A 25,855-nucleotide genomic window follows, 5' to 3' on the forward strand; every position below is an offset into this window, starting at 1 on the left:
ACCACCACCATGTCGGCCACACCTGAATCAGATTGGCATACTGTGTAAGATGATCCGCATGTGAGACGCACGAAAATGCTCAAACCAGACCATAAGGACGATGCGCATCCCGTTCGCGTCCCACAAACACGCGAATATTGCAAAACAAGTCATCGAGGTCGATCGGGAATTGCAGCCGGACGTCGTCAAGCGAACACTCGCAGTGGAAGGAAACGAGCTTATAGCGTACGCAAAACTCGCATCATACGACACGAGCCCACGAAAAGTTGACGCGGTTGACTGCAGAACCTTCACAACACTGACTGTGCGGCTAGCCCGCCTAACATCAAACGCCTTCCTCGAAAACGTCGACTTGGTCGTGCGGACGATCGGGGAGTTCGGAGAGGACGCAGAGCGTGCACGCGAGCCGTGCACAAGCTAGCAAATGGGTGTAAACAAACAGTCACAGTCCGATGATGCTACATGACGTCTTTGTATTCTGCTACACTTCCGTTGTTCTCGTTCTTACACCGCACAACACCGCACACTACATCTCGGTACCGAGGCGACTGTAGAACAGCTATAAGCCTCTACTCCTTCGCCTCGCCGTTCTCAGCCTTCGCCTTCTTCTTCGCCTTCTTGCTCTCACGCAGGGGCTTCGTGAGGAGCTCCTTGAGCTCTTCGTCCTCAAGCGACTTCTCTGACTTGACGATCTCAGGCTTGAACCATACGGGCGGCGCAGTAATCAGTGCGGGACCGGCAGGAAGAAGTGCGATTGTGAAGTGGAACGCCGCGACAGTGGTGGTGGCACCGGTGTAGCTGAGAGCGACGATATTAGCGCCTTGCCACTGATAGCGACGCAGCCTGACACTTACACAACCTCGTAAGGCTTGACAAGACCATGCTGTACCGCCTCCTGCAGACCCAACCGCGCCCGCTTCTCGTCCTCCAGACGACGGATGTTGAAAGGGAAGGCTCCAGCCTTCTTTTGCACCTCTGAGAAGACGGCACGCGAGGCCTTCATCTTCAGCTGATACGTGACGGTCGAGTCCTTCTGGTAGATTGTCGTTCTTGACTCTTCGAGGCGAGCCTAACCGCAAACATCACCCTCTATGACATCATCAATAATGTCGACGTAGACCGACATACCTTGCCATCCTCCCCAGAAACGATGAGGATGTCAATACCCCACACTTCGTTTTCTGCAAATGTTGCGGCCTCGAAGCCCTTCTTCTGTTCCTCCGACTACAAACCGGTCAGCGGCAACATGTTGCGCCTGAGACGAAGAAACGCACAGGGTTCAGGATAATGCGCTTCTTGCCGTCGATGATGTTCTGCGACTGCTGGCACGAGAGCATGCCTGTACCCTTTCGCATCAGCCTATTCTTCCCCATCGGAAGCAATCAGCACAGAGCGCACCCTCGACCGCCTTGCAGCCGAACGCTGCTGCAACCTTGTTGACCGCATCCGTAACCTGCCAGTTCTTATTGCCAACCTTCACCAGACGCTGCACGACCTCCGCCGCATGCCATGCTGCCTGGATCACATCTGCTTTCGTACCGGTGACGGGCTCGTCCGCAGAAGCTCCGACGACGAGCGTTTCCGCGCTGACTGCGGCATACCCGTCAATGTGCGCGCCGAGATGGAGTTTGACAACATCGCCCTTCGTGAGCGTCTGGTTCGAGGAGGGATCCGACTCGAGAGGCGAGAAGTGCGCGACGGTATTGTTCACGGAGACGCAAGTTGGGAACGCGATGCCTGTCCGATTTGCGCAAGGCAAGGTGGTCCCGATGTGGGCGACGAGGAGAATACCATAAGTTCACGCTTCGTATTGTTCAACGCACAGAGCGAACTTACCCTTGCTAACCTTCACGCCCTTCACGGACTTGTTGTACACCGCACCGGTGCCTTGCTCGAGCAACTTGTCGCCCTCGACACACAAGTCAAGAACCTTCGCGCCCTCAACACACAACGAGACTAGCTTCTTCATCACATTGTTCACGATGTCTGCCGCGGTCTATAACCCAGCCAAGCTTGTGTGAGTGCCCATCCGTACGCCCGCGAAAATCTAAGCGGCGGCGCCTCCGTGCTTCCGCCCCCTCACTGACGTACCTTGTATTTGGTGAAGTCGGCTGCGGCAGTCGACTCCTCGGGCTTGGGGGGCTCGGTCTTCGCTGGCTCGGTCTTCGTTGGCTCGGACATATTTGATGGTGATTAGGGTGGCGGAGAGGAGAAAGAGATGAATGTGGGGATTGGGCGGCACGGTTTCGAGGCGCAGAGCCAGGATCTTCGCGGAAATCAATAATCTAATCTGCCGTAGTCCCCAAATCGGGAAGTGTCTCAAGTTCGAGCACGCGACTGCGTCCCTTCGTCACCGACCACCAAGGATTCTAACTCTGCGATGGCCACCAGCTACGGTGGTGTGCTCGAGGTGAGTTGCATGACCCTGCGAGTCGGACATGCTTTTGCTCACGAAGCAATCTATAGCTTAACGTGCATATAATCATAAGGGGCCTAGCAACGCTGCAAATGTGTTCTCGTGGTTGCCCTCCGCTGAACCGAGACAGCTTCGGGTTCAGATAGGCTCGTCACGGTGTTCTATGGCGACGACATTTGCCTCTTTTCCTCCCATGTGAAGCAGGTCAGTCCGCTCTCAGGTATAAGCACAGGCCTATCGAACGTCCGGGCTTCAGAGCGCACGTCTGCGAACGTTTCCTTGGAAATGCACGACCTTTCCATTCGCTCCCCGCAGGAGTTAGCTTATTCTTTGTCATATTGCCTGCCGAGTACCTTGTCTCTTCTTCCATACAATGCAGTTGCATATGGGCATGACCTCACCGCGCGGGGAATCGTCGCTTCACGCCGGCCTGCTAATAAGGCGTGGAGATGAAGGTGAGCACCTAAATCACCTACTCGCAGCTTGGCTCCTCTGGCAGGACCGCACACCCGTCCCAGTCGTCTATCCCAGTAAGTTCATCAATCCACCTTGCCATTGTGTTGAACTGACTGTGCTCCTAGACAGCGGTCCCCGACAATGAGCTCATTCACATTCAATCTACTCATGCTCGTCGGGCTGCTGTCTTCTCTATTCATTATCGCCTCCGCACTGCCAATTCCGTACGGCGCAGTGTCAATACTCCACCTGGCTGAAGACGAATTTCCTCACATTCGGCCGTGGGCGATATACCATGGCCAGCCAATGCACAGTTAATACCTGGTAAGTCTATTATTCACGCTCAGTACTTCTGCTAACATCGCAACGACATGCAGATGAGAGGATCATCATATCGCTGTAGAAATCCGTGTACAACCCTGTGCAGTGTTCTCCCTTGTAGAAATGGGCCCCTCGTATCTTGTACCTGAGTGTTGGCAGCCTTATGAGAGGCACACTCGCGGACTTGACATTGCATGCAGAGCATCTGCCCTATACTCATTCGTGCTATCTGCGGAGTCCATTAGAGCTAATCAACGAATTTCCGTGCTAAGAGATGGGTGTATGATATAAAATGCTGGGAAGAGATCCAGGCCAAGCGACAACGAACGGGGAGTGTGTCGTATGAAGACGTAGAATAAAGAAAGCATCATCAATCGGGACCAAAAGCGAGAGCATAGAAAGACGAGCGAGGGGAGAGGGGTGAGAGGGAGCGTCCAGAATGCAGGTGTTGCATATAAGTCCGTAAAATGCAAGAGAATCGTGAACGATAGCAGTCCATGACGATGATGAGTGGCCAGAGGAAGGAGTGTGTGCCAGTACGAACACTAAGTGGTCGACGAGGGGCCAGCTGAATTTTGGGTGCCCTCGCCTCCTCCGGCTGCAGGACCCTGCGCACCTGGTGCCGGCGAATTACCGTGCGACGAGAACGCGCGGGAACCAGAGGGCGTCGAGTCGCCTTGCTGCTTCTGAGCGGCCCTTCCCTCGATCTCAGGGGAGAAGCGGGGGTCGAACTGCGAGCCACCAGTCATCTGCATGCCCATACCTCCGCCCATCATACCAGGGTTCATACCCATTCCGCCCATTCCGCCCATACCAACTCCCATACCACCTCCCATACCGCCTCCCATACCACCTGCCATGCCGCCCATGCCCGTCGGCGTCATGGCCATGGGGTTCATGCCCATCCCGGTGTTCATCATCGGCATTCCCATCATCGACATGCGTGGATCGAAGCCACCCATGCCCATCGAGCCACCCGTCATCATCGGGTTCATCTGTCCGGGCGACTGGCCTTCGGGACCGCCGATCTGGGAGCCCGCGGTCGAGTACGCGATCATCGCCTGCTGGTACGCCTGTGCGGCGGCTTGCTGGGCGGCGAAGAGTTGCTGGGGATTTGCAAACCCAGGCATCATGCCCGGATAGCCCCAGCCCCCGGTCATCATCGGGTTCATGCCCATCATCATCGGGTTGGCCATCATGGGGTTGAAGCCAGGCATCATCCCGCCGCCGTACACCGACCCGCCCTGCTGCATCTGGTCGAGCTGCTGCCGCTGGAACTCATCGAGCTTGCGCTGACGCTCCTCCACGAGCCGCTTCTCCCTCTCGCGTTCGGTGAGCGCTGCACCGAGGCCACCCTCGCGCTTGCGTTCTCGCTCGTGCGCGGTGACGGCGCCGAGCAGACCGGTCTGCGGCGGCGGCGGCTTGTTCGGTACGTTGATGAGCGACGCGCCAGACTCCCGAGCGAGCTCCTCCTGCCTCTTCGCCGACCGATCCTGCTTGTCCTGGATACCGGCGGAGAGGAGACCATGCGGAGTAAAGGCCTTCGTCATCGTGGTCGCAGGCGCCTCCATCTGGATGAAGGTCTCGCGGCCGTTGTTCGGTTGGTCTGTGGCACGGTCTGGGTCGAGAACCTGACTCCATATCTGCCGCTGAGGACCCTGCGGCTGTGGCGCGAGCTGATTTTGAGCCTGGAATTGAGTGTGAGGGCGCATGCCCTGGGGACCAGGCTGATTGAACTGGGGCGATGCGCCTCGGCTGTTGCTCTCGCCAGGGTACAGGCTTCTCCGTCCACCATCCGTGTAGGCGTCAGACACGACCCTGCGGCCCTGGGGTGCGCCAAGGTACTCGTCTGGGTCTAAGGCGAACGAAGAATGTGTCAGATTAACATGGAAGCGGGATATTTAAGATGGAAACATGACGTACTTTGACCGCCAGGGACTTGAGGCAAATCGCGTGGACGACGAGGGTAGGCACCAGCATTCACATCAACTGCGGAGCCGGAGCCTCGGGCTGGCAAACCAGGGCCCATTGTCGAGTAGGGAGAGCGGGAGGTGTGGGCAGATGCAGAATGTTGGTCACTCACGCTCGCTGCACTCCGCGGGGGCGGTTCAACATCCGAGTCAACGTCCTCATCGTCCTCCTCCTCTTCCTCATCCTCCTCCTCCTCCTCGCTGCTATCCCCCCATGCGCTGGCGCTCTTCGCTTGCGCACGCGCTCTGCCGTTCGCCTTGCCGGGTCTGTGAGCGGCTGCCTGTTGAGCTGCTTGCTGGGCCTGGGTCTTCGCCTTGCGTTCTGCGGCAAGCCTCGAGGGGGCGAAAGATGATCTTGGCAGTTCAGAGGTAGTCGTGGGCACGTCACGGCTCTGCGACGGGCTTGCTGGCGTTTCAACGACTTCTGGGAGAGGTGGTGACGAGGCATTGGGTGTTCCCGCCGACGTTCCCGCGGGCGGTGAGCGTGGCATTGGTAGAGGAGCAGGGCGATCTTCCTGCTCTAGGAAGGACAGTGCAGCGAGCGCGTCAGCATTGTGGTCTTCATAACTGGCAGAATCTTGAACTGCGGCGGCCATGGTGTTGTCGAGGGTGGGCTGATGCGCGGCTATTGTTGCAGCCGTGGTCGTCGAGGCTGACTCGGAGGGGGTCGTGTCTGTAGGGACGGAGTTTTGAAGGTAGGCTGACATCCGTGTCGATGGGGCCGCACGTGCGCCCGAAGGTCGGTTACGTAAGCCACTGCCTGGGCTGGGCGCGGTAGGCGTTTCAGTCGTTATAGGCGTCGCCCGGCCGGTCGCCTGAGGCTTGGGAGATTTGGCAGGGACGACCGGGGGTCGTGGACTGCCGGGCTGGGGAGGCGGGCTGCTCGCATGCTGAACACGTAACGGAGAAGTCGCTTGGCGCGGGGGAGGTGTATATGGCTCAGACTCGGAGTCAGAGGGTGTCTCTTCGTCGTCTTCGTCGTCGTCATCATCAGTAGCAGGAACAGGTGGGGGGCCACGCTTGCGTGGGGGAACGGCACCATCCTGCTGCATGTGCTGCATGTAGAACAGAGCTGCCCCTGCATCGCCAAGGATATCATCAGTAATGCTAGGCTTCTTGTTGTGCGTTGGCGCGGCGTCTTGCACAGGCGACTGGGTGATAGGGGGCGCGGGTTCCGTAGCATATGACCCGCGGGACATCGGGGTTGGGATAGTGGGTATCGAAGCCTGGGATATTGACCGGTCAGGGACCATGCGAGTAGTGAGTGGAGGCCCTGCAGGTGTAGCCAAGGGCGAAGTAGTCTGAGACTGAGGAGGGGAGGTTGTGCGGCGCGGTGATGCTGCACGAGGAGGGGAGAGTGCGCGGGTAGATGCAGCAGCAAATCGAGGTGGGGTTGATGGAGTAGTCGGGCGGGCCTCCGGGGACATCTGCCGTCTCGAGGTCTCCGGTGGAGGAGTCGATGAGCTTGGATGGCTCGTCGACGAGCGCGAGATCTGACCAGGGGGCTGGCTGAACTTCGAGTCGGGACGGGAACCAGGGCCCTGTGCGGACGAGTCCGTACTTTCCCGCCCAAAGGTATTCTGATCGGGTGGCGGGCTGGTCGGCGGGCTCGATACCAGAGGTTGCTGCAGGATTGTCCGATTCTCCACAGGAATGTGCGGAGGCGTAGCGGTCGAGGCCGGTGGCACCTTGGCATTTGAGGACTTCTCAGCAGACAGAGAGCGCCCTTCAAAAGGGGTGCTACGCTCAGTAATCGGTGACAATGGACGTCGTTCATCGCCTGCGTTGATCGCTGGTGCGTCGAAGTCAAAGGCCGGAAGCTCCAGAGATAAGGGACCGCTAGACTGAGGCTGCTTTCCGAGCGGTGGCGACTGCTGCTGCTGTGGCTGAGTGAGCTGGGACGGCCTCTCCTCGGCAGTCAAATCGGGAAGTGGTGGTAGCATTGGCGGTTGCTGAACGACTCGAGGTGGGCTTCCCGGTCCTGGGGGACCTACGCCGTTCATACGATCCAAGAGGATGCGCTGTAGCTGGGAACGGATAGCCGACGTACGGTCCTCACGAGGATCCAGAGTTTCCGCAAATTCGCGGTCAAGGAACAGCAACTGTGAGATGTGTCAGTATGCATAACGGAGGACTTTCCAAACTTTGCTTACATCTCTGTGAGGTCCGATAGGATATGCAAACATCATGGACTGAACATCGCGAGGGTCCCAACTGTACATACGTGGTCGACCGTACAACTCGAACGAGTCGTGAATGGCTACAGCTGGTTAGCCAAACAACCTATCCCAGGACTTGTCAACTCACCGATTATCCACCTCAGCATCTCCGAAGCGCGTGTGTTGGTACCTTCAAGCTCAGGCATCACGAGAAGCCAAGCTTCACGCATCTTCAGAACACCGGCCATCTCCTCATCCCCGAGCTGCCCTTCAAGCTTCATCAGCGTGCTCCTACTGATAAGCTCAGGACGCTCCGGGTAGACCGCGAACGCTTGAGAGACCGAACGTATGGTGAGTAATGACTTCTTCTTGTCTCTAGGGCGGTTGGAAGCGAATATTTGAATCATCGGCCGCGTAGGCAGACTCGGCTGTCCCGGGTTCTTGTCGCGCAAAAACAAGTGAGACATACGCCTCTTTCGAGGTGCACTCGGCGACTCTGGCCGTTCGTGGCCTTGCTCCGAAATCGAGCCTTGGTCTGGGTGTCCTAGGTGATTGCCGGCCGAGATTACCATCCACTGCCTCTTCCAGTCCGTTTGCCCGGCGATCCTAATCCGCACCCACCCCTCAAGACGACCATTCGCAAGTGGGCTTTGGACGTTCTTCCCTACAATTGAGATGTATGAGTATACTCTTGGGAATACGCTTGTGTAAGGCCTACCATCATTGAGGGTAATCCGTATCAAGTGTGCGGTATAGATCTCTTCCAGACGGGACTTCTCCCAGGCGGCCAGACGAATGGCAGCGGTCCACTGTACCAAAGCTTCGGCAGTAGGGCATGAAAACAAATATAGGTTTGAGCCAGCGGTGTTGAGCGTGAGGACGTTGGTGTACCGCTTTTGAGGGGCTCCGGGGGCAGACGGCAGCGCAATAGACCCGAGGACATGCACGAACTGGCAGTAACAACAACGATGAATAGGAACTTAAAGACACGGAGCACATAGCACTCACAGCATCAGTGACATTGATGTACGAGGGTGGCACCTGTTTGCCCAACTTGCTTGCCTCCTGGATCTCCTCCATATCCCATACGCTCAACGTCGTCCCACCCAGCTGCGCCCACACCTCCCTCCACCCTTCATCCCTCGCCGGTTTCTGCCCATCCGGCTGACGTTCTATGCGCCGAATAAGGGGACCCGAGAAGTAGACTTTGTGTGCGTGCGCGAGAGTGAGCTGAACAACAGACCGTATCTCGGGATGCAGTTGAGCCGACTGGGGTTGAGGCTGAGGTTGAGGAGCAGCCGCTGAGTTCATGTCCGATGGGGGCTCTGGCTGCTGGGGTTGTTGCGGGATTGGGGGGTGTGGCTTGACAAGATGCGAAGGTTTTCCCGAGTTCATCTCGCCATCAATGGGACCGCGCGGCGCAAGAGGCTGGGAAGGACCCTGCTGAGGCTGCATAGAAGAGTTTGCCGTCGTCGGGCGTGAGTTTGCGGGAGGCGAGGCAAGCGTAGGGGTATCGCTGGAGGATTTGCGGGTAAAGAATGAGGTAAAGGACGGCTTAGAGCGATGCTTGGTGGGACTGCCGTTCGCGTTCTGAGACAGATCAGGGCCCGTGTTGCGCCTCTCGGGTGCGGGACGATTCGCAACAGCTTCTGGCTGCGGAGAGGTGATTGGAGTCTGGGACAGCGAGCTACCGAAGTTGTGAACACGCTCGTGCTCCTGCTTCCACTGCTGGAGACGTGCGGGGGAGATGAAGCCCTCGTTGAGGTTGTCCCAGCGCGGGCTGGTCGTGCGCGGGGATGCGGCGGTCATCGTCGGAGGGGGCGAGCAGGGAGGTGATGACGATGCGGGGGAGACATACGACGACGAGAAGCAGAAGGTGAGCGTTCTCTGCGATTCCACCGGCGCACTGGGCCCAGCTGATACTCGACCCAGCTTCGTCTCGTTTTGGCGGTGAGATGTTCTCAGCACGTGCATCGACAAACTCCACCGCCGCACTACACGGCCTTCGACATGACATCATCAGGACGCGATATCTCACCAGATCCACAACAAAAGCTCCTCACTTTGTTCTCCAGGACGTTCACGCGGTGTTCCAGCTTCTTGCTTTATGCAACCCTTCATCGCAGAGAACGCAGACCAGAGCTACTGGAGAAGCAAAGAGGCTCACGACAGCGTCCGGGTACACTAGAATATGATACAACATGGTGGCCGCAATATATGCCGCAACGCCAGCCCACACACGAACATGAGCACTCCTGAGTGAGGAGCATTCACAGCTTCGCGTTTACATCCGACACCTGCACAATGCTACCCGTGTGAAGGTCAAGTCAGCTCATGAATGCAATGTCTAGGCACGAGGAGGACGTACAGTTTGCCTGTATTGCCTCCTGAGAACAGGAGGTTCAATGCTTCGGGTGCGTTCTGAAGACCCTTCACAACGTGGAAGCGCCTCTTGAAGCTGCCATCCTTGAGCCACCCAGCAATCTCCTGGCGAGCTGCGGAGTACTGCTTTGCATAGTCAAAGCTGATGGCCATGCACATGAGGAACTGCTCGCAGGAAGGTAGATGCGACTCACACTATGAAACCTTGAATCTTCGCCCGCATGGCGATGAGGTTCAGATATGAAGTGAGTCCTTCAGGTTTAGCCTTGTCTGTCGAACTGTTTAGTTGGACCGTCATGCTACCAGCTTGTGAAGCACTCACTGTAATCAGAGATAGCACCTACAATGACATGCATTGTGTCAGACCCAGTACAAGTACAAAGCGGTGAAATGAATTGTTACTTACCACACAGAACTATCCGCGCATGCAAATTCAACCTTGTAAGCACAAAGTTGAGGATCTCGCCGCCGACGTTGTCGAAGAATACATCAACATATCCGACGTGCTTCTTGAAGTCGTCGTAGAACGTTGGGCTCTTGTAATTGAGTGCCTTGTCCACACCAATGTCCTTCTCCAGCCATTCGCACTTCTCCTGGGAGCCTGCGATAGCGTACACCTTCGCACCCTTCTTCTTGCCGATCTGGCACACGACGGAACCTGTCGCGCCTGCCGCACCTGAGACAAGCAGCTTCTCGCCGGCTTTTACCTGCCCGACGTCAAGCAGACCCTGGTGTTACGTTAACGTCTGCACTGTGCGCATGGCATAAATTATATTGACATACAAAGTACGCAGTCATGCCTGAACAAAGGTAAGCATGCATTCGACATACCCCGTAAGAGCAACACGCACCGGTCATGCCGAGAGGCCCCATAAAATCAAGGACATCCAAGCCGGGCGGCACACTGAATACATGCGCGTGAGCCAACCGCGCCGGTGCTTCCCTCCAGACAGACTCACTCTACTTTTGTTGCAGCCTTGTCATCGAAGACGCCGTATTCACGCCAGCCTGACCAGAAGCAATGAGCAAGTAGGACAGAAATTCGCACTGATAGCTTACGCACCCCATGTTCCCTCGACGATGTCTCCAACCTGGAATGCGCTTCCCGGTCCTGTCTCAATCACCTCCGCGAGTCCTCCCGCGCGCATGACCTCGCCAATCTGAACCGGAGGGAGGTAGCTCCGTACGTCCTTGAGCCAGCCGCGCATTGCAGGATCGATAGAGACATAGCGCAGCTTCACTACGATCTGCTTGGGGCCCGGCTTGAGGTTGAACGGCACAACCTCGCGTTTGAATGTTGTAGGGAGGATTTCCGCCTTGGGACGCTCCGCGAGCGTGATCTGCGTGTATTCCGAGGGGGCCATGTTGCGCGTCGTAGGAACTCTCGAGGGAGGAATGCAGGGCGAAATGTGGGTACGACAATGGTGCTCACACGTCACTGTACTTAGCAAGCTTATAACCCCGGGCCCCTGTTGACGAATGGATTGATTGCCTCTTACCGGGTCGGTGTTTTGGCGACCCCGGTGAGATGAGTGATCACAGTAGTAGCCACACAGCGCAGTCAAGTTCGGTTTTCTGAGCCTGGTAGGCCGAGCCCACAGATATGCAGCATTGTTCCTGTTGAAGTCACAGAGATTAGAAGTATTTGGTGAAGAGGAAAGGCTTTCCGACTCTCAGCGACGCGGGGTAAAACAGGCGCCTACAAGAGACGCGTCGGTCATGTGAGAAGACGCGTCGAGAGAGCTCAGCATGTGAAACCCGCGCCGGATCACTGCTGTATGGCTGCAGCCTGTAAGCCCAAGGACTTGACTGAAGTCTATCACTTTGGGGAAAGTCGGCGAATATATACGTGCGTCCTGCGCTGCACGTCATCTGCCTCCCTGCAACCTCTTCTTCCTGACCACCATCTAGACCTCACAGCAGCCATGGGCCGTCCCACGTCGTCGTCGCTCCCGGAGAGCGCTCCGCAAGAGAGTCTCACCATACGTGACAACCGGACGGGGAAGACGTACACAGTTCCGTGAGTAGCGTTGCCTTTGGTGCCTGTGATGAATCCTCAGAAGTATGCCAGTATCGCGGACAATGCCATATCCGCGACCGCGTTCAAGACGATGACGGCACCACGGAAGCCGGGTGAACGGGAAGAGAACGAGACCGAGAAGGGCCTCCGAGTCCAGGACAAGGGCTTCCTCAACACCGCGGTCATCCGCAGTGGGATCACCTATATCGACGGAGATGCTGGAGGTGTGTAACATGGTGGTTGCGAGGTATGAGTGCCACTGACGCGTGCGATCAGTTCTCCGATACAGGTACGGATGACGTATGAGCGCATACAGCCAGTGGCTGAACCCGTAACACAAACTAGAGGATACCCTATTGAACAACTTGCCCTCAAGTCCTCGCACCTCGAGACCGCGTACCTCCTCATCTATGGCTCCCTGCCGACGAATGAACAATTCAAGTTCTTCGAGAGCGAGGTTATGCGTCACTCCGTGATGCACGCGGACGCCGAAGGTTTCTTCAGATCGTTCCGGTACGTGCATACGGCCGCATATAATCACTTGTGCTCAAATTCTGGATACAGTTACGATGCACACCCTATGAGCATGCTGACCAGCGCCTTCGCCATGCTGGGATCGTACTATAGCGAGGCAAACCCGTCATTGCAAGGTGAATTATCCACACTTGCACTAACGGTACGGTCATCTGGGGCTGATGGATACTACTCAGGACAGCGACTATACACGCAAGGCAATGCCGCATCTTTGGCGACAATGGATAGGCAGATCTACCGTCTCATTGGCAAGGCAACCACCCTCGCTGCGTACGTTCTTTCACACTTTCGCGTGGAATCCTGACTTACACTCACTCAGAATGGCATACCGTGTCCGACAAGGTCGTAACTTCGTAACGCCGCCGACAGGACTCAGTTACACCGGCTCGTGAGCTTCCCTTGGTGGTCATGTTTCATAGATTAAGCTCGCTGACTTGAGTACTCAAAGCTTCCTATACCAGATGGACCACCTTAGCGAGGAGAACTACACTCCTAACCCAGTACTCGAGAAGGCGCTCGATGTACTCTTCCTCATCCATGCTGATCACGAACTCAATGCGTCATGTACGACGGTCCTGCAAACTGGTAGTTCCCTCGTTGACCCATACTCCGCGATTGCGTACGTTCATGGCCTCGGTTACTCTGATGCACTCGCTGAACACGTGTCATTGTAGTGCGGGATGTGCATCGTTATAGTAAGTACGCCGCCATATGAGCGCGCCGGACATTATTGACCACCATGGTGCAGCGGACCCCTGCATGGTGGGGCCAACGAGGCGGTGATTCGTATGCTAATCTCCATAGGAAGGTACGTTGTCACGATCTATCACCCGCATGGTACTTCGCTTCACACCTTGTTAGCCCCCAGAACGTCCCGGCTTTCATCGAAGCTGTCAAGCGGCGGGAGAAGACATTGTCTGGATTCGGTCATCGGTACGTCGTTATACTCGCGGACAACGCGACGTCATTGACGTGTAGATCCCTTGTTCGGCAGAGTGTACAAGACTGTGAGTGTACAACAAACCATCATATTCCGAATGTTGTTGAGCAGGCGACAGTCAGATCCGCGCTCATTCATTGTCCGGAAAACCGCGGACGAAGTGTTCAAGGTGACCGGGAAAGACGAGCTCCTGGAGACCGCCATGGCACTGCATGATGCTGCGATGAAAGATGAATATTTCATCAAGCGGAAGCTGGCACCCAACGTGGACTTTTGGTACGTCTTCACCTCGACTGCTGGCGTCATGACGGTCGCTCATCGAACACGTTCTTACACAGGAGGTGAGTCATATTTTCGGGGTTGTGATGAGAAAACTTTGGAAGTGGGAGTTCCCGGACGACCGGACCTCCGCTGTGTGCCAGCAGAAATTTGCTGGTCCGACTGTCGTGGTGCATACGACTAGGAGAGTGTGACATTCTCTTTGAGGACCGCTGATCTGCCCCAGACAATGCCCAATCTTCGCCGGGCGAAAGACGGCCAGTACTGGTGTGAATAGGCATAGCCTAGGCAAGATGAAGATGTGTTCGTCGGGCAGCCCATGTATTCCTGCGCAGGATCTGCACGGCTATGATCCGTCGAATGCTCGGTGCAAATTTTGGCCGTTCCTGAGGCTGATGTGTGCACCTGGTCGGGTACGTCAAAGGGAGGGAGATGCGGCAGACCGCCAACTATATGGCGGCGTCGACCGCTCTTCCTCCAACTTGCCCGACCTGGGGCAGATACCTCGTGTATGTGCATGCATGGAGGTTCCGAGGCGTCCGGACTTTCACTTTCAATACACGCTGTTCTATGCCGCGCGCTGACCATCAACAACGTCCGCAGTGGTCTCATCTACCGTGCGATGGGTACGTTTTATCTCGTACATTACTGCGTCCGAGGGTGCAAACTGACAGCGCCGGGTGCGCGCTCCGCAGGATTCCCACTTGACTTCTTCCCGGTGCTTTTCGCCGTGCCTCGAGTGGTCGGATGGCTTGCGCACTGGCGACAGATGATGCTGCAGGAGGGCGGAGTGAAGATCTGGCGCCCACGACAGGTGCGTGTCGAGTCTCGACGTCATGAGCTGAGCGCCCTGGTTGACTGGGCGGCGACCACCACGTCTGATTGGCATGGTCACAGGTTTACGTCGGCGCGGGGAAACGCGACTACGTGCCCGTGGAGGAGCGCGAGAAGGTGGAGGGAGCGAAGCAGACGCCGTCGAAGGTCGAGCACGGAGGGTAAGAAGGCGCATTTTGATGCTCGCTGTTGTCGCGAGGACTGACGGGCGCGGACAGGATTACGAAGCGGACGATGTTGGCCACGTTCAAGGGGAAGAGCAAGCTGTGAGTCGGGGTCGAGGCGGGTGTATGTCACCGTGAATCTATGGAGGTTGTGCCGGTGGTTGCTCTGTACGGTCGTCGGCAGGTCATGGATACATACTGGAATATACCATCATCATTGGCTTGAGCCTTGGCATCTAGAGCGGGGAGCTCGAGACCGGATGGCGGCAGCGCGGGTGGCAGCCGGATCAGGATGAAGCGTGTGCCTGCCATGGGTGCCGGGGCGTGGGTGTTTGGGACTGTTTGGGCGTCGCACTGTTGCCGCGTTACGGGCCTCACGCGGGGACGCTGCCCGCTTTCGCTTTTCTTCGCCTCTTGTTTCCGACCTCCATCCACGCCTCGCTCGCTCCCCCCGCGACCCTCAGTCCCATATAACCCGCCTGAGCTCCCTGCTCCATTCATTCTACTCGTCGCCCACGATGTACTCCACTCTCCTTTCCGTCGCTCTCTTCTCCACCCTCGCCATCCAGGGAGCTCTCGCCGACTTCACCGTCAACACCCCCGCAGAAATCACCCAGGTACGGCCGTCTTCTCCTGTCACAGAAGGTCTATATCCTCACGCGCCCATCCCATCCATTCAGTGCGAGCCTGTCCAGCTTACCTGGGCCGACACCGGCGCGAAGACCTACAACGTCGCCCTCGTCTCCAGCGCAGACCCTTGCGACACCGTCATGTAAGGGTGTTTATCCGCAACAATGACGCGTACATCGATCCTCACCGACGATCCCTTCCAGCGCTGAGTATGGTGACCACTCTACGAACCACATCACCGTCACGCCCGCCGTCGAGGCCGGCCAGAAGGTGATGCTCTCCGTTATCGCGGACGACGACGACGAGGGCTGGAGCGGTGAGGTGAGTCGCGTGTTGGTTTCCGGCTGCCGCGCCACATATTAACCTCTTGGCGCGCGTCTCAGTTCACCGTCAAGGCTGGCAACGACACCTCCTGCTTGCCCAAGGTCTCGACCTCCGCCTCCGCCTCGAGTTCTGCTGGGCACTCGTCCTCATCTGCGGTTGCGAGCTCCGGTACCACGTGAGTTACTGTCTGATTCTGAATGCGTCCGCACGCGACAGTGCTGATTTGAACATTCTGTCCAGTCTCGTTGTCAACCCCGCTGCGGCGCCCACCACCGCGTCGTCTGCCCCTGCTGCGCCCTCGTCCACCGATGGTGCTTCCGTCGTCGGTGCTGCCGGCTCTGGCATTCTCGACAACGGTGCCTTCGGCTCTGTCCGCTTCAGCGCGTCGACCGTCGCACTCAGCGCTATCGCTGCTGTTGCCGCACTCGCGTTCTAAACGCCTTAACCCGCTCGCGCAGGGAATCGCGCCTTATACCCTCCGGCTCACTCATCTTCTTGGTTTTTTGATTGGGAAGCAAACGCCATGTACAGCTACTAGTCTAGTCCCTCCACGGCGCCGGATCTTCCCTTGTTCATCTGGAGGCCCTCGAGAGGCTGGCTTCGAAGGGTATTTGTCTTCGTACGGGTGGATGATGTTGTTTTTCTATTATTGTGCTTGTGGTTGCACCCTCACATCCCTAACTCTCATGCCACTAACGTTGTTTGTTGCAAGGCTCCTGGTCACTGCGGTATCGACGTACGTGCAAGTGGGTCGGTCGATATTGTGATGGAATCTATCCGAGATGTACCCCATTCCCCCATCGGTTGCAAACAATGATTATTTCTATCTATCGTTGCGCCCTTCGATGTTGCTCGTCTCCGTCTGCCATTGTGCGACTTGATCAACATCGTTGATGCGGTGTGTTCTCGGAGCAAGCGAAGAGGGATGGTCTGATGGTTGCCGGATTTACACAACACTCAATCAACGAACAACGTGGACGACGCTGGAACGAACATAATTAAGTATGTTCATGGGAATGATTTGCATGAAGCGTCGTATGTAGCGTCTCAGTAACGACGGGATGGCAAGATGAACTTGAGACCTCAAAGTGCACATACGTAAGTCTGAAACAGTAGAACATTACACAAATACAAAAGTACAATGGGCATCCGGAAACTGTGAACAAGCAACAAGTATGACAGATGCCACACGAGAGACTGAGGCAACGCGCTCAAATCTTCGCTGTCATTTTCCTCGTGAGGCTCTTCAGCCGCTCCGCGTTCTGCTTCCTGCGCTGGATGTCCACGTCCACCGGGACGTTGCTCCGCGAAAGGCCGGCGTTCGAGCGTGGCGCGACCGTGTAGCTGCCGAGCTGGCTCTGCGGGATCGCGACGGCGTTCTTCCGGACGCGGTTCTTGTCGCTCTCCCGTGCGCGCGCGAGGATCGCGTTGAGCCGCTCGCCGCTACGCACTCCCGGACCTTCGGCTTCGAGCTGCGCGGTCGGGATGACACGGTCGCGGTAGGACGCGGACCGCTTAATGATGGGCCGGGACCATATCGAGACGAGGTCGTTGGCGGCGCGCTGGACGTCCGGGGTGACACGCTTGCATTTGGTGTAGAAGAGGATGACGCGGCCGAGCCTGGATTCCTTGAGGACGTTGGTGTCGATGAACTCCATCTTTTTCAAGATGGGGAAGAACTCTTTTTGGATGTCGAGTGCGGGGAGCGACTTGTCTGGGAGGGGCTCCAGCCACTTGGTGACGCCCTGGAGGAGGTTGTTGTCGATGATGGACTGGACAAGAGACGTTCTGTGTGATCTGAATTGAGCGACAATCGCTCGAACGGGAAGAGGAACACGTACTTCCGGAGGACCTCCATGACCTGTGGCAATAACCGGAGCTTCGACGTAGCGGGAAGCTTCTCCTTGTTAGCCTGTTCATCATCTGCAGCAGCCGCGAGCATGGCTTCACGAAGACGCGACACCTCCTCATCCGCATATCTGTCCAGCACATCGTCGTCGTCCTTTCTCTTGCGCTTCTGCCGGGAGCCCTTCTTCGGCTTCAGGATGGCCTCAAACTGCATGTCCACGCGCATCTTCGCAGCTGCATACACCCGAACGCACATCAGCAACCCTGACCTCACGACAATTCCCAGATAGCATAGCAGGAGCAGGAGTGGCACACGCACCAACTTCTGGCGGATACTGGCTCAGATCGACCTCTTCCGGGGCCTTCTTCTTCGACGCCCGCTTCCGCTTCCGCAGCGGCCGCTCCTCATCATCCCCAGCACCCCGCCTGCTCTTTGTCTTGCGCTTTGCTCTTGAACGCTTCGCCTGTTCCCTGAAGTCGTCGTCGGACTCGGCGGAGGACTCCTCTGCCGCGGGCGACTCCCTGGACCGGCGCTGAGGGACGACGTCTATTCAGACCATTTTAGACGGACGTTCAGATGACAGGAATGAGTAGGACGCACCATCTTCGTCTGACGAAAGGTCCGAGTCTGAGTGACCGAAGATGGCCGCAGCCAACTCATCCTCCTCGCGTTCGCGCTGCCATTCACAATTGTCAGTCATATACCATACGCCAGCGTCGTTTTCAAGACTCACCTCTCTCTCAGCCATTTCAGAAGTAAGGTGGGCTCGCGTAGTATGTGAGGGTTGTAGCACCGGTGGTGGTCCAGGTTCAGGGCGAATATAGGTGGATATCGGGCGGATAGGATGCCTATCGAGCGCTCGGATAAGTCTACAAAAGCAAATTCAAGGGCAAACCCCGAGAACGTGACTAAGTACGCGCGACGCGTCTGAGCGCTAGTCGAGGCTTGTCCTCGACCTCAATCCTCCCCGTCCTTGAGCTTCTTGTCCTCTTAGTCCTTCTGCTTCTCCACTGCTCCAAGAATCGCTGCAAGCTTGCGGATTAACTCATTTAGTTGCGGCTTGGGGCTCTCACATGATCTTGTCTGTCTCCCAGGTCCCTCTGTCTTCCACCCGTGGAAGGAGTGAAGGAGTGTAAACATGGGTGTTAAGTCTCTCTGGCAGCTTCTGGACCCCGTCGGTCGACCAGTTCTGTGCGTTTAAACTCTCCATTTCTATCACAGACCTGCTGATGCAACACAGTCTGGAGACCATGGAGGGCAAGTCTATGGCTATTGACTCCAGTATCTGGATCTATCAGTTCCAGGCTACCATGCGAGACAAGGAGGGACGAGGGCTCGTGAATGCGCACGTCGTTGGCTTCCTACGGAGGATATGCAAGCTCCTCTTCTATGGAATCAGGCCGGTCTTCGTGTTCGATGGCGGTGCGCCTGCGCTGAAGATGTCTACCATCGTACGTCCTTTGGTTACGGTTGTGGTACAGACCCGTGACATCATATATTTTAGGCAGAGCGCAAGAACAAGAAGCATGGAGCTGCTGCGAGCCATGCGAAGGTTGCGGAGAGGTTGCTTGCGGCTCATATGCGTCGGGAGGCTCTTGAACACGCTGTTGGGAAGACGTACGTCTGCTACCTTCAAGTTTCCGGAATCATACTAACCGCATCCGCTATTTAGACCTGATGGCAAGGGCAAGGGCAGAGCTCCACCCGCTCGGATAGACGAGAACACTGTCTACCTCGAGGACCTCACCGCGCCTGGTCCCATACATAAGACCCCTGCGAAGCAGCCGTCATCTGAAGCTGTCCAGCCCACCCCGCCATCGTCCTCGAAAAAGTCCCGTTGGCGCGACCATGATCCGTACAAGTTGCCAGAGGTCAACATGGACGAGGTTGTAGCGAGAGTCACGGCGACGGCCGCGCCGGACCCACGGCTTGCTACCGAAGACGAGCTTCGCACGTTCATCGAGGAGATGCGGCCGGAGGACTTTGACGTGACGTCTCCCGCCTTCCGCGAGCTCCCAACGGAAGTGCAATACGAGATCATCGGCGACCTTCGATTGAAGTCGAGGCAGACGTCGTACAAGCGGCTGCAAAGCATGCTGAGGAACGCGAAGACTCCTCTGGATTTCTCCAAGGAGCAGATCAAGAATCTGAAGCAGCGCAACTCGTTGACACAACAGCTCCTGGTTACGACCGACAGCATTGGTAAAGCGCATATCACCATTCCGATCCGGATAGCGAGCGAGCGGAACAAGCAGTATGTGCTGGTCAAGAACGAGGGCGCGGAGGGCGGTTGGGTGCTTGGAATTCGCGATGAGGGCACTGCTATGAAACCCATTGAGATTGACCCGACACCTGCGGCGGTCGAGAACGATGAAGATGAAGATGACGACGACATGGAAGACGTACCAATGTGGGTATCCGCGGGCCCTGTCGATGATTATTCTGTGTTGACGCTTGTGCGTGGTTAGTGCACCCATTGCGCAGGAGCCCTACGATGCCGACCTCAGAGAGTATCGCAGAGAGCAAGCGATATCAGCTTTGGCTGCGCGTTACACGCCCAACAAATTGACACCGCTCACGACGCGAGTGGCACGCAAGCGTAATTCTCGCCCATTATTTGAACCAGAGGATGATGAGCTGCCACAGCTCCCTGATGACCAGGATGATCCTGAGCTCGTCTCCGCCATTCAAGAGTCCATCGAACTTGAAGAGGAAGCCAGCCTCCATCGGGCAATGGAGGAATCCAGGCGTTTGGCCTCTACACAGCCCTCCATTCCGAAGAATGGCGAGTCGTCCGGGTCCGCATTCGATGCACGACCATCGCCTGACCGGCGCCGCTCGCAACAGTTCCACATGGTCAGTGACGAGTCGGACGACGAAGACCTGTATACCTCTCCGACTCGTCTGGAAACAGCTTTGTCAATCGGTGGTGCTGGTCCCCGGCGGACTCCGGCCTCGAAGTCGCACAGCAGCACCCCCTTCCCTAGCTCGATAGTGTTCGGCACGCCCAGTCTCTTGCTGCCGCAGAGCCTTGTTTCGTCGCCGTCCAAGCAACCTATAGAGGTGCCTTCGGATTCTGAAGCGGATATGGAAGAGATCCCAGTCGCACCTTCACCGCAACCAGAACGTTCTTCCGCCGACATGCAGCCCGATGTTTCTCCCGCCGCTTCCCCCGTGACTTCCACGACTCCGCCGCCTGTTCGCACACCATCGCAAGAGCTTCCTCCTCCCATCGCACCCGTGACTGTGTTTTCGGACTCTGATGAGGACATGGAAGACGTCGAAGTCACGCAGGCTCCCTTGTCACAACCTCCGCCCAATCGACTATCCACGGACGCAGCTCTAGCGAAGAAGACTGCTCACTTTGCGATTGACACTGAAGCTCGAGTTGACCGTCCTTTGCAGCCTACACCAAGACATCTTCCCCCTCCAGCCGCTGTTACCAGAAGCGACAGTGCTTCTGTGCCGCCATCCTCTACAGTAGTTGCATCCGGGAGTGGGTCGTCTGGGGTATCTGCCCCCAGCTCGTCTACGGAAGTATCTCATAGCGTCGAAGTGGAATCCTCCTCGGATTCTGAGGCAGAGCCTGGCGAAACTCGGTGGTCTCGCTCTCCTAGTCCTACCGCTGGCCCGTCGACGGGTGAAAATCGCGCAGAAGAGAGCTGGGACGCTGCACAGGAGATCGATCCCAACGCGGAAGAGGACGAGTACACGCGCTTCCTCTCACATGTGAAGGGTAAGGACATCGACGCCATCCGGAGGGAGATCGACGACGAGGTTCGCGAGCTGAACAAGCAGAAGAAGAATGCGATGCGCGACTCGGAGGACATCACCCAGCAGATGATCTCACAGATCATGGTGAGTTGCATTGTGTTCGAGCGTTCTCGTGCTTTGATGGACGAGATCATCACCGCAGATCATGTTGCGTCTCTTCGGAATCCCCTACATCACTGCACCCATGGAGGCGGAAGCGCAATGCGCAACGCTCCTTTCTCTTGGGCTCGTCGATGGGATCATCACCGACGACTCGGACGTCTTCCTCTTTGGGGGCGCCCGCGTTCTCAAGAACATGTTCAACCAGTCCAAGACGGTCGAGTGCTTCCTCCTGCCTGACCTCGAGCGTGAACTCGGTCTGGACCGTGACAAACTCGTCCGGCTTGCGTACCTCCTCGGAAGCGACTACACGGAGGGCCTGCCTGGAGTGGGGCCGGTCGTCGCTATGGAGTTGTTGAGCGAGTTCCCAGGGCATGACGGGCTGCACAAGTTCAAAGCATGGTGGATGAAGGTCCAAAGCGGGCGGGATAAGCCGGAGGAGAGCGGGACCAGGTTCCGCAAACGATTCGTGAGTTTCTGTGTTACGTGCTCGTCCTGAGGGGGCAACACGCTCAACGGCTGAATGCAGAAGAAGAAATTCAAAGAGCTGTATCTTGCCGGTGATTGGCCGAATCCGGCTGTGGTATGTCATCGTATCGCTAGGTGCTTCATTCTGTGCACTCAGACAGCCCTGTATTTTCAGAGGGACGCGTACTATCATCCCACAGTAGACGAGTCTACCGAACCTTTCAAGTGGGGTATGCCAGACCTCGACGCTCTTCGCGAGTACGTCCTCCGCTAGATGATATCTGATGTTGTCAGGCTGACATGGTACAGTTACTTCAACACGGAGCTCGGCTGGGACCAGAAAAAGGTCGACGACCTGCTTCTGCCGATCATTCGGAAGATGAGCAAACGGTCGCAGGTACGTTCGTCTCAAATGGTGGCAATCTCCCTCTGCGGGGGTCCTGATGATAGCATGCCAGAACGCGTCCGCAAACGCGCAAGGTAATCTCGCTGGATTCTTCGACATCCCTCTGGGCGCGAACGCTGCCCCGCGCAAACGGCAAGCGTATACGAGCAAGCGGCTGCAGCAGGTCGTCTCAGACTTCAGGAAGCAGCAGGCAAAGCTCCGCAATTCTGCAACTCCCAGTGCTGATGACGGTGAACTTGGTGAGGAGAGCGATTTTGAGCCCGACGCTGAGGCAGCACGGCCGGCGAAGAAGAGGAAGAAGACCGGTGAGGGAAAGAGTAAGACTAAAGGGAAGACCAAGTCGGATGGAGCTGGTGCTGCAGGGGAAGTTGCGTCTACTGCGAGAGGTGGATCAGGGAGGGGCAGAGGTGGAGGACGTGGACGTGGTCGTGGTCGAGGAGGGAAGCGGACATCCAAGAAGCGCGAGAGGTCGCCGTCAGACGGTGACGATGATGAGTTTGTGGGGGCCGAGCATGAGCCAACAGCGGCTGTAGACGTTCCGGCTCCTAGTCGAGAAGAGCTCGGTTTGAGGCCGCGCCCGAAGCCGCGGCCAGTGCGTAAACCTCCGCCAAATGCAGCAGAAGCGGAGGAGGAGCAGGTTTATCAGGACGACATCTAGTACTCTATCTATCTTGTAACTTATACATGTACATCCCTCGTCTAGAGATTAGTCTAACTATAATTGTAGCTTTTGCATACCTTGGCTTGTTGTCCGTAGTGTCGTGGTAAACGCAGTGCAAGACAGATGATTCTGAATCAAATCGATTCATAAGGATGCGACGGAGTAGCGTCGTAGATGCATGAGCAGGACGTCTAAGTAGGGTACACAGATCGTATGATGATGCGCGTTGTACATGGAGCAGTGTGGATGGATGCAGTCTAGGGGTATCATGTATTCTACATGAGTGATATATCTCCAGCAAGCGAGCGGCGACATGATGCAAAGTGTAAGCAAGAGCAATGCAACGTCCATATCCGAAAACCATGCACTCCGAAACCTACTCGCTGAGCTTCCACGCGATGAACCCGCGCATCGCGCGACACAGGGGCGCCTTGTCCGCCGAATTCAAGTCCACTGCATTTAAATCCGAGTGATGCGAGCGTGAGTCCCTGTGGCTCGTCGCCTGCGATGAACGCATGGACCCGGAGCCAGTGAGTGTACTGCGGCTGTCCGGGTCCTGCCAATCGAGCTCGTTCTGTATTTGCCTGCGGATGCCCATACGATCCTTCATATCCCTATGTAGCACCAGCAGTCAGACGGGGGGCGCGAATGAGAGAGAAAAGACGAGACGCTCACTCTTCCCAGTACGCCCACTCCCGCTCGAACTCGTCTCGTACGTCGTCCCTCGGCGGCTCGCCCCTGACCTCGAACCCCCGCTCGTCCTTGACGTCCAGCGTGCGGTACGCCTGCCATATGGCCTCTTTGCACGCGCACACGATGTGGAACTGGCGCGTGAGGTGCAGCGTGTTGCATGTCGACACAGTGGCTATGGAGGGCCGTGCGCGGAGCGCGGACGACGTGTCCTTCCGGGCATTCGTGGGGCCATCGAGCCGCACAGCGTTCAAGCGCATCTCCTGGACCCACTGCTTGAGCGCTTCTTTGCCTGCGAGGTCGACTTCTTGCTCCGCTAGGGAGGACGGAGGTTTCAGGTATGATGGTGGGGGCAGGAGGATGTTCATGGGCGGGTGCACCTCGACGTTGGAGAAAAAGGACGAAATGTAAAAGGGCAGCACGGTGAGCAGTTTGTGGCTGAGGAAGCGCTGGTCGAGCATCTGCTCCCATGCTCGTTTCAGTCGCTCGTGGTCCTGCGTGAAGAGATGGTGCGTCGAGTCCGCGCGAGACGAGGCGGACGACAGCCAAGAGTCGGTGCTGAGGCTTTGTGCATTGCGTTCGGTCGAGAAGACAAGGCTTGAGTTCGATTCCGACGACTGCGACTGAGACGTGCTGGTCGTCAGTGCACTTGCGGTGGAGTTGCTTCGATCGCGCTCCCCGGACTGCCGGCGTATGCTCACGGTGCGCAGCAGGTTGGACGTCCGTTCCACTTCCGGCTTGCGTGTCCGGCCTGCGGGGAAGATGAGGTCTTCCTCGAGAACCTGCATCGGCGGTCAGAGTATAACGGATGGTAAGGGACGTAATACATTACCTCTAATGCACCTCCATGTCTCAGCACCCGGGCACACTCCTGGAGAGACGCAGTCAGCAATCTTATGTACACCTCGCAGCCCAGCAAGATAAGTTAAAGTAGCGCCACGGCTCGAGCGTCTAGCGTCGTCGGGGCAAGTCTATTCTTGATTGACTTCGGGAAGACGTTCTATGCGTTGAACTCTCCCGGCTTCTTATGGGCGCACATCAGGGCCCTTAGGCCTTAAGCATCACCCCAGCAACCATATAATGAGTATTCTGATGAAGACTGCATGTCACCGCTTTAGGGTTGTTTCCGGCGAGGTTACAATGGGGTCTGTCCAAGTAAGTACAGACAGTGAGTGGATGATCTCACCTCAAGCAGTTCTTGCCACGAGTCCTCGGGGACCTCGAGCCCGATGCAGCATATGCGGACGAGATCAAACTGATTGGCTTCAAACGGTAAAGGGTCCAGGCTAACGATAAACGTGATGTTAGCGTCATGCATTCGATAGGCTAGTATTGTGAATGAGCTACGAACAAGTCGCCGTGGACCCACTTGATGCGCTGGGATAGATCTCTGAACTCGATGTCGAGATTAGTCTGTGTGAGGTCGGGCTGAACGTTACGCAGGTCAAAGCCGACGAAGGTGGTGTCCTGTATGGCCGGTTGTTATCGTGATCGCTCGCGTGGACAGACCAAGGCACTAACCGGCCAAGCTTTGGCAGCCTCGATCACCCAGAGGCCGCTCCCGCACCCGAGATCGAGCACGTTCCGGGGAGGGTCCGGAAACGGGTGCATGGTGACCCCACTGCAGAGGTGGTTGAGGAACATGCTGTTCCAGTCATCGCTGCGCAATGTGACGGGCGTAGTGGTAGTGGGAAACAGAGGGAGTCGCGGAGTGGTGGCTCTAAATTGAGCGGGGTCGGGGAGACCATGTCGAAAACAGCAGCACTCACCCGACCAATAGGTCCTTGTAAAACTGGACAGGGCTCACGCCGCCGGACTGGCGGCGCTTCTCAGCACGTTGTCGGGCGAGCTCCTGCTCGACGTCGCGGGTCGCGCCCATCTGCGGGGGTGCGCGGGCCTGTGTGGGGGAGTGCGTCGGAGCGACGGTCATCATCTGCGGGTGCGGGGGCTGTAAGCTCGTCGTTGCCGTTGTCGTCGTCGTCGTCGAATAGAGAACAGGATCGCGTGGGGACCGCGGGGGAGAGATGGTGCTTCGCGGAGATGAGCCATCCAGAACCAGAGACGCAGCTCTCTTCCGCCCGCGCCCTTGGTCCGCCCCCGACACGGCGCCTCTCGGAGAATCTCTCCTCGGCGCCCGGCGTCTTTTCCGCGAGCACGATATGGTACCATCTCTTCATGTTCTGTCCTATGTCTTTCGACTTCTTCGTTCTGCATCGTGTCTCGTATAGGTTCGGCAGACTTGTACGACCGGCCATGCTCCCGTGACACACCCCTCATGCTAGCTTGTTATTGCATGCATCAGGCTCTGAATGGCCTCGTTTTGTCATCTTGTACTCGTAGGACATGGATCGTCGTGTACCATAGCTAGCAATCAGGTTATTTCCTCAGCTCTACATCAGTGTCGGCACACAACACTCCAGTCGCGGTGACCGGAACGAGCGCTTGCAACCACAATCCAAGCGCCTCCGTCGTTCGGCGG

At 56.9% G+C, this 25,855-nt stretch overlaps 9 protein-coding genes across 9 annotated transcripts; 4 read left to right on the top strand and 5 right to left on the bottom strand.

The window, feature by feature from the left end:
- Positions 1-91: 91 nt before the first annotated feature.
- Positions 92-421, top strand: L226DRAFT_463061 (transcription factor Pcc1; the record flags this gene model as incomplete). The annotated part of the gene is made up of 2 exons (XM_067675761.1): positions 92-225; positions 286-421. Coding segments are annotated over 2 exons (270 nt in total), but the record flags the coding sequence as incomplete, so codon positions are not given.
- On the bottom strand, positions 377-2,249 carry L226DRAFT_535047 (proliferation-associated protein 1). Its single transcript, XM_067680814.1, has 7 exons — positions 2,092-2,249; positions 1,837-1,996; positions 1,399-1,737; positions 1,275-1,339; positions 1,129-1,224; positions 855-1,069; positions 377-798 (listed from the first exon to the last, which is right to left on the bottom strand). The coding sequence occupies exons 1-7, from the start codon at positions 2,179-2,181 to the stop codon at positions 570-572; spliced, it is 1,194 nt and encodes a 397-aa protein (XP_067535398.1). The 5' UTR covers positions 2,182-2,249; the 3' UTR covers positions 377-569.
- Positions 2,250-3,738: 1,489 nt separating this feature from the next.
- L226DRAFT_571107 (uncharacterized protein) lies at positions 3,739-9,131 on the bottom strand (the record flags this gene model as incomplete). The annotated part of the gene is made up of 6 exons (XM_067684512.1): positions 3,739-5,048; positions 5,117-7,265; positions 7,317-7,423; positions 7,471-7,986; positions 8,041-8,272; positions 8,331-9,131. 6 exons carry the CDS (start codon positions 9,129-9,131, stop codon positions 3,739-3,741), a joined length of 5,115 nt encoding a protein of 1,704 aa, XP_067535399.1.
- Positions 9,132-9,434: 303 nt separating this feature from the next.
- L226DRAFT_486729 (alcohol dehydrogenase) lies at positions 9,435-11,491 on the bottom strand. Its single transcript, XM_067677169.1, has 9 exons — positions 10,768-11,491; positions 10,664-10,712; positions 10,556-10,608; positions 10,488-10,504; positions 10,111-10,432; positions 10,027-10,044; positions 9,899-9,974; positions 9,691-9,846; positions 9,435-9,629 (listed from the first exon to the last, which is right to left on the bottom strand). The coding sequence occupies exons 1-9, from the start codon at positions 11,066-11,068 to the stop codon at positions 9,593-9,595; spliced, it is 1,029 nt and encodes a 342-aa protein (XP_067535400.1). The 5' UTR covers positions 11,069-11,491; the 3' UTR covers positions 9,435-9,592.
- Positions 11,492-11,590: 99 nt separating this feature from the next.
- Positions 11,591-14,598, top strand: L226DRAFT_535051 (peroxysomal citrate synthase). Its single transcript, XM_067680815.1, has 17 exons — positions 11,591-11,724; positions 11,776-11,948; positions 12,001-12,013; positions 12,070-12,237; positions 12,289-12,374; positions 12,435-12,528; positions 12,578-12,646; positions 12,707-12,877; positions 12,933-12,953; positions 13,007-13,066; positions 13,120-13,191; positions 13,253-13,265; positions 13,317-13,475; positions 14,079-14,103; positions 14,173-14,291; positions 14,375-14,472; positions 14,530-14,598. The coding sequence occupies exons 1-17, from the start codon at positions 11,630-11,632 to the stop codon at positions 14,579-14,581; spliced, it is 1,488 nt and encodes a 495-aa protein (XP_067535401.1). The 5' UTR covers positions 11,591-11,629; the 3' UTR covers positions 14,582-14,598.
- A 302-nt stretch (positions 14,599-14,900) lies between these two features.
- L226DRAFT_535052 (uncharacterized protein) lies at positions 14,901-16,270 on the top strand. Its single transcript, XM_067680816.1, has 5 exons — positions 14,901-15,092; positions 15,156-15,247; positions 15,309-15,426; positions 15,489-15,604; positions 15,670-16,270. The coding sequence occupies exons 1-5, from the start codon at positions 14,994-14,996 to the stop codon at positions 15,863-15,865; spliced, it is 621 nt and encodes a 206-aa protein (XP_067535402.1). The 5' UTR covers positions 14,901-14,993; the 3' UTR covers positions 15,866-16,270.
- A 370-nt stretch (positions 16,271-16,640) lies between these two features.
- Positions 16,641-17,533, bottom strand: L226DRAFT_463328 (uncharacterized protein; the record flags this gene model as incomplete). Its single annotated transcript, XM_067675783.1, has 2 exons — positions 16,641-17,217; positions 17,271-17,533. 2 exons carry the CDS (start codon positions 17,531-17,533, stop codon positions 16,641-16,643), a joined length of 840 nt encoding a protein of 279 aa, XP_067535403.1.
- Positions 17,534-18,227: 694 nt separating this feature from the next.
- On the top strand, positions 18,228-22,764 carry L226DRAFT_508389 (PIN domain-like protein). Its single transcript, XM_067678174.1, has 10 exons — positions 18,228-18,469; positions 18,519-18,729; positions 18,783-18,895; positions 18,951-19,688; positions 19,747-21,136; positions 21,195-21,620; positions 21,681-21,734; positions 21,795-21,877; positions 21,929-22,016; positions 22,078-22,764. The coding sequence occupies exons 1-10, from the start codon at positions 18,417-18,419 to the stop codon at positions 22,681-22,683; spliced, it is 3,762 nt and encodes a 1,253-aa protein (XP_067535404.1). The 5' UTR covers positions 18,228-18,416; the 3' UTR covers positions 22,684-22,764.
- A 76-nt stretch (positions 22,765-22,840) lies between these two features.
- On the bottom strand, positions 22,841-25,427 carry L226DRAFT_535056 (S-adenosyl-L-methionine-dependent methyltransferase). Its single transcript, XM_067680817.1, has 7 exons — positions 25,146-25,427; positions 24,898-25,036; positions 24,728-24,843; positions 24,563-24,662; positions 24,209-24,247; positions 23,362-24,158; positions 22,841-23,300 (listed from the first exon to the last, which is right to left on the bottom strand). The coding sequence occupies exons 1-7, from the start codon at positions 25,307-25,309 to the stop codon at positions 23,063-23,065; spliced, it is 1,593 nt and encodes a 530-aa protein (XP_067535405.1). The 5' UTR covers positions 25,310-25,427; the 3' UTR covers positions 22,841-23,062.
- Between the last annotated feature and the right edge of the window lie 428 nt (positions 25,428-25,855).

Source organism: Lentinus tigrinus (genome assembly GCF_003813185.1).
Source record: "Lentinus tigrinus ALCF2SS1-7 unplaced genomic scaffold L226scaffold_12, whole genome shotgun sequence".
NCBI lineage: Eukaryota > Fungi > Basidiomycota > Agaricomycetes > Polyporales > Polyporaceae > Lentinus > Lentinus tigrinus.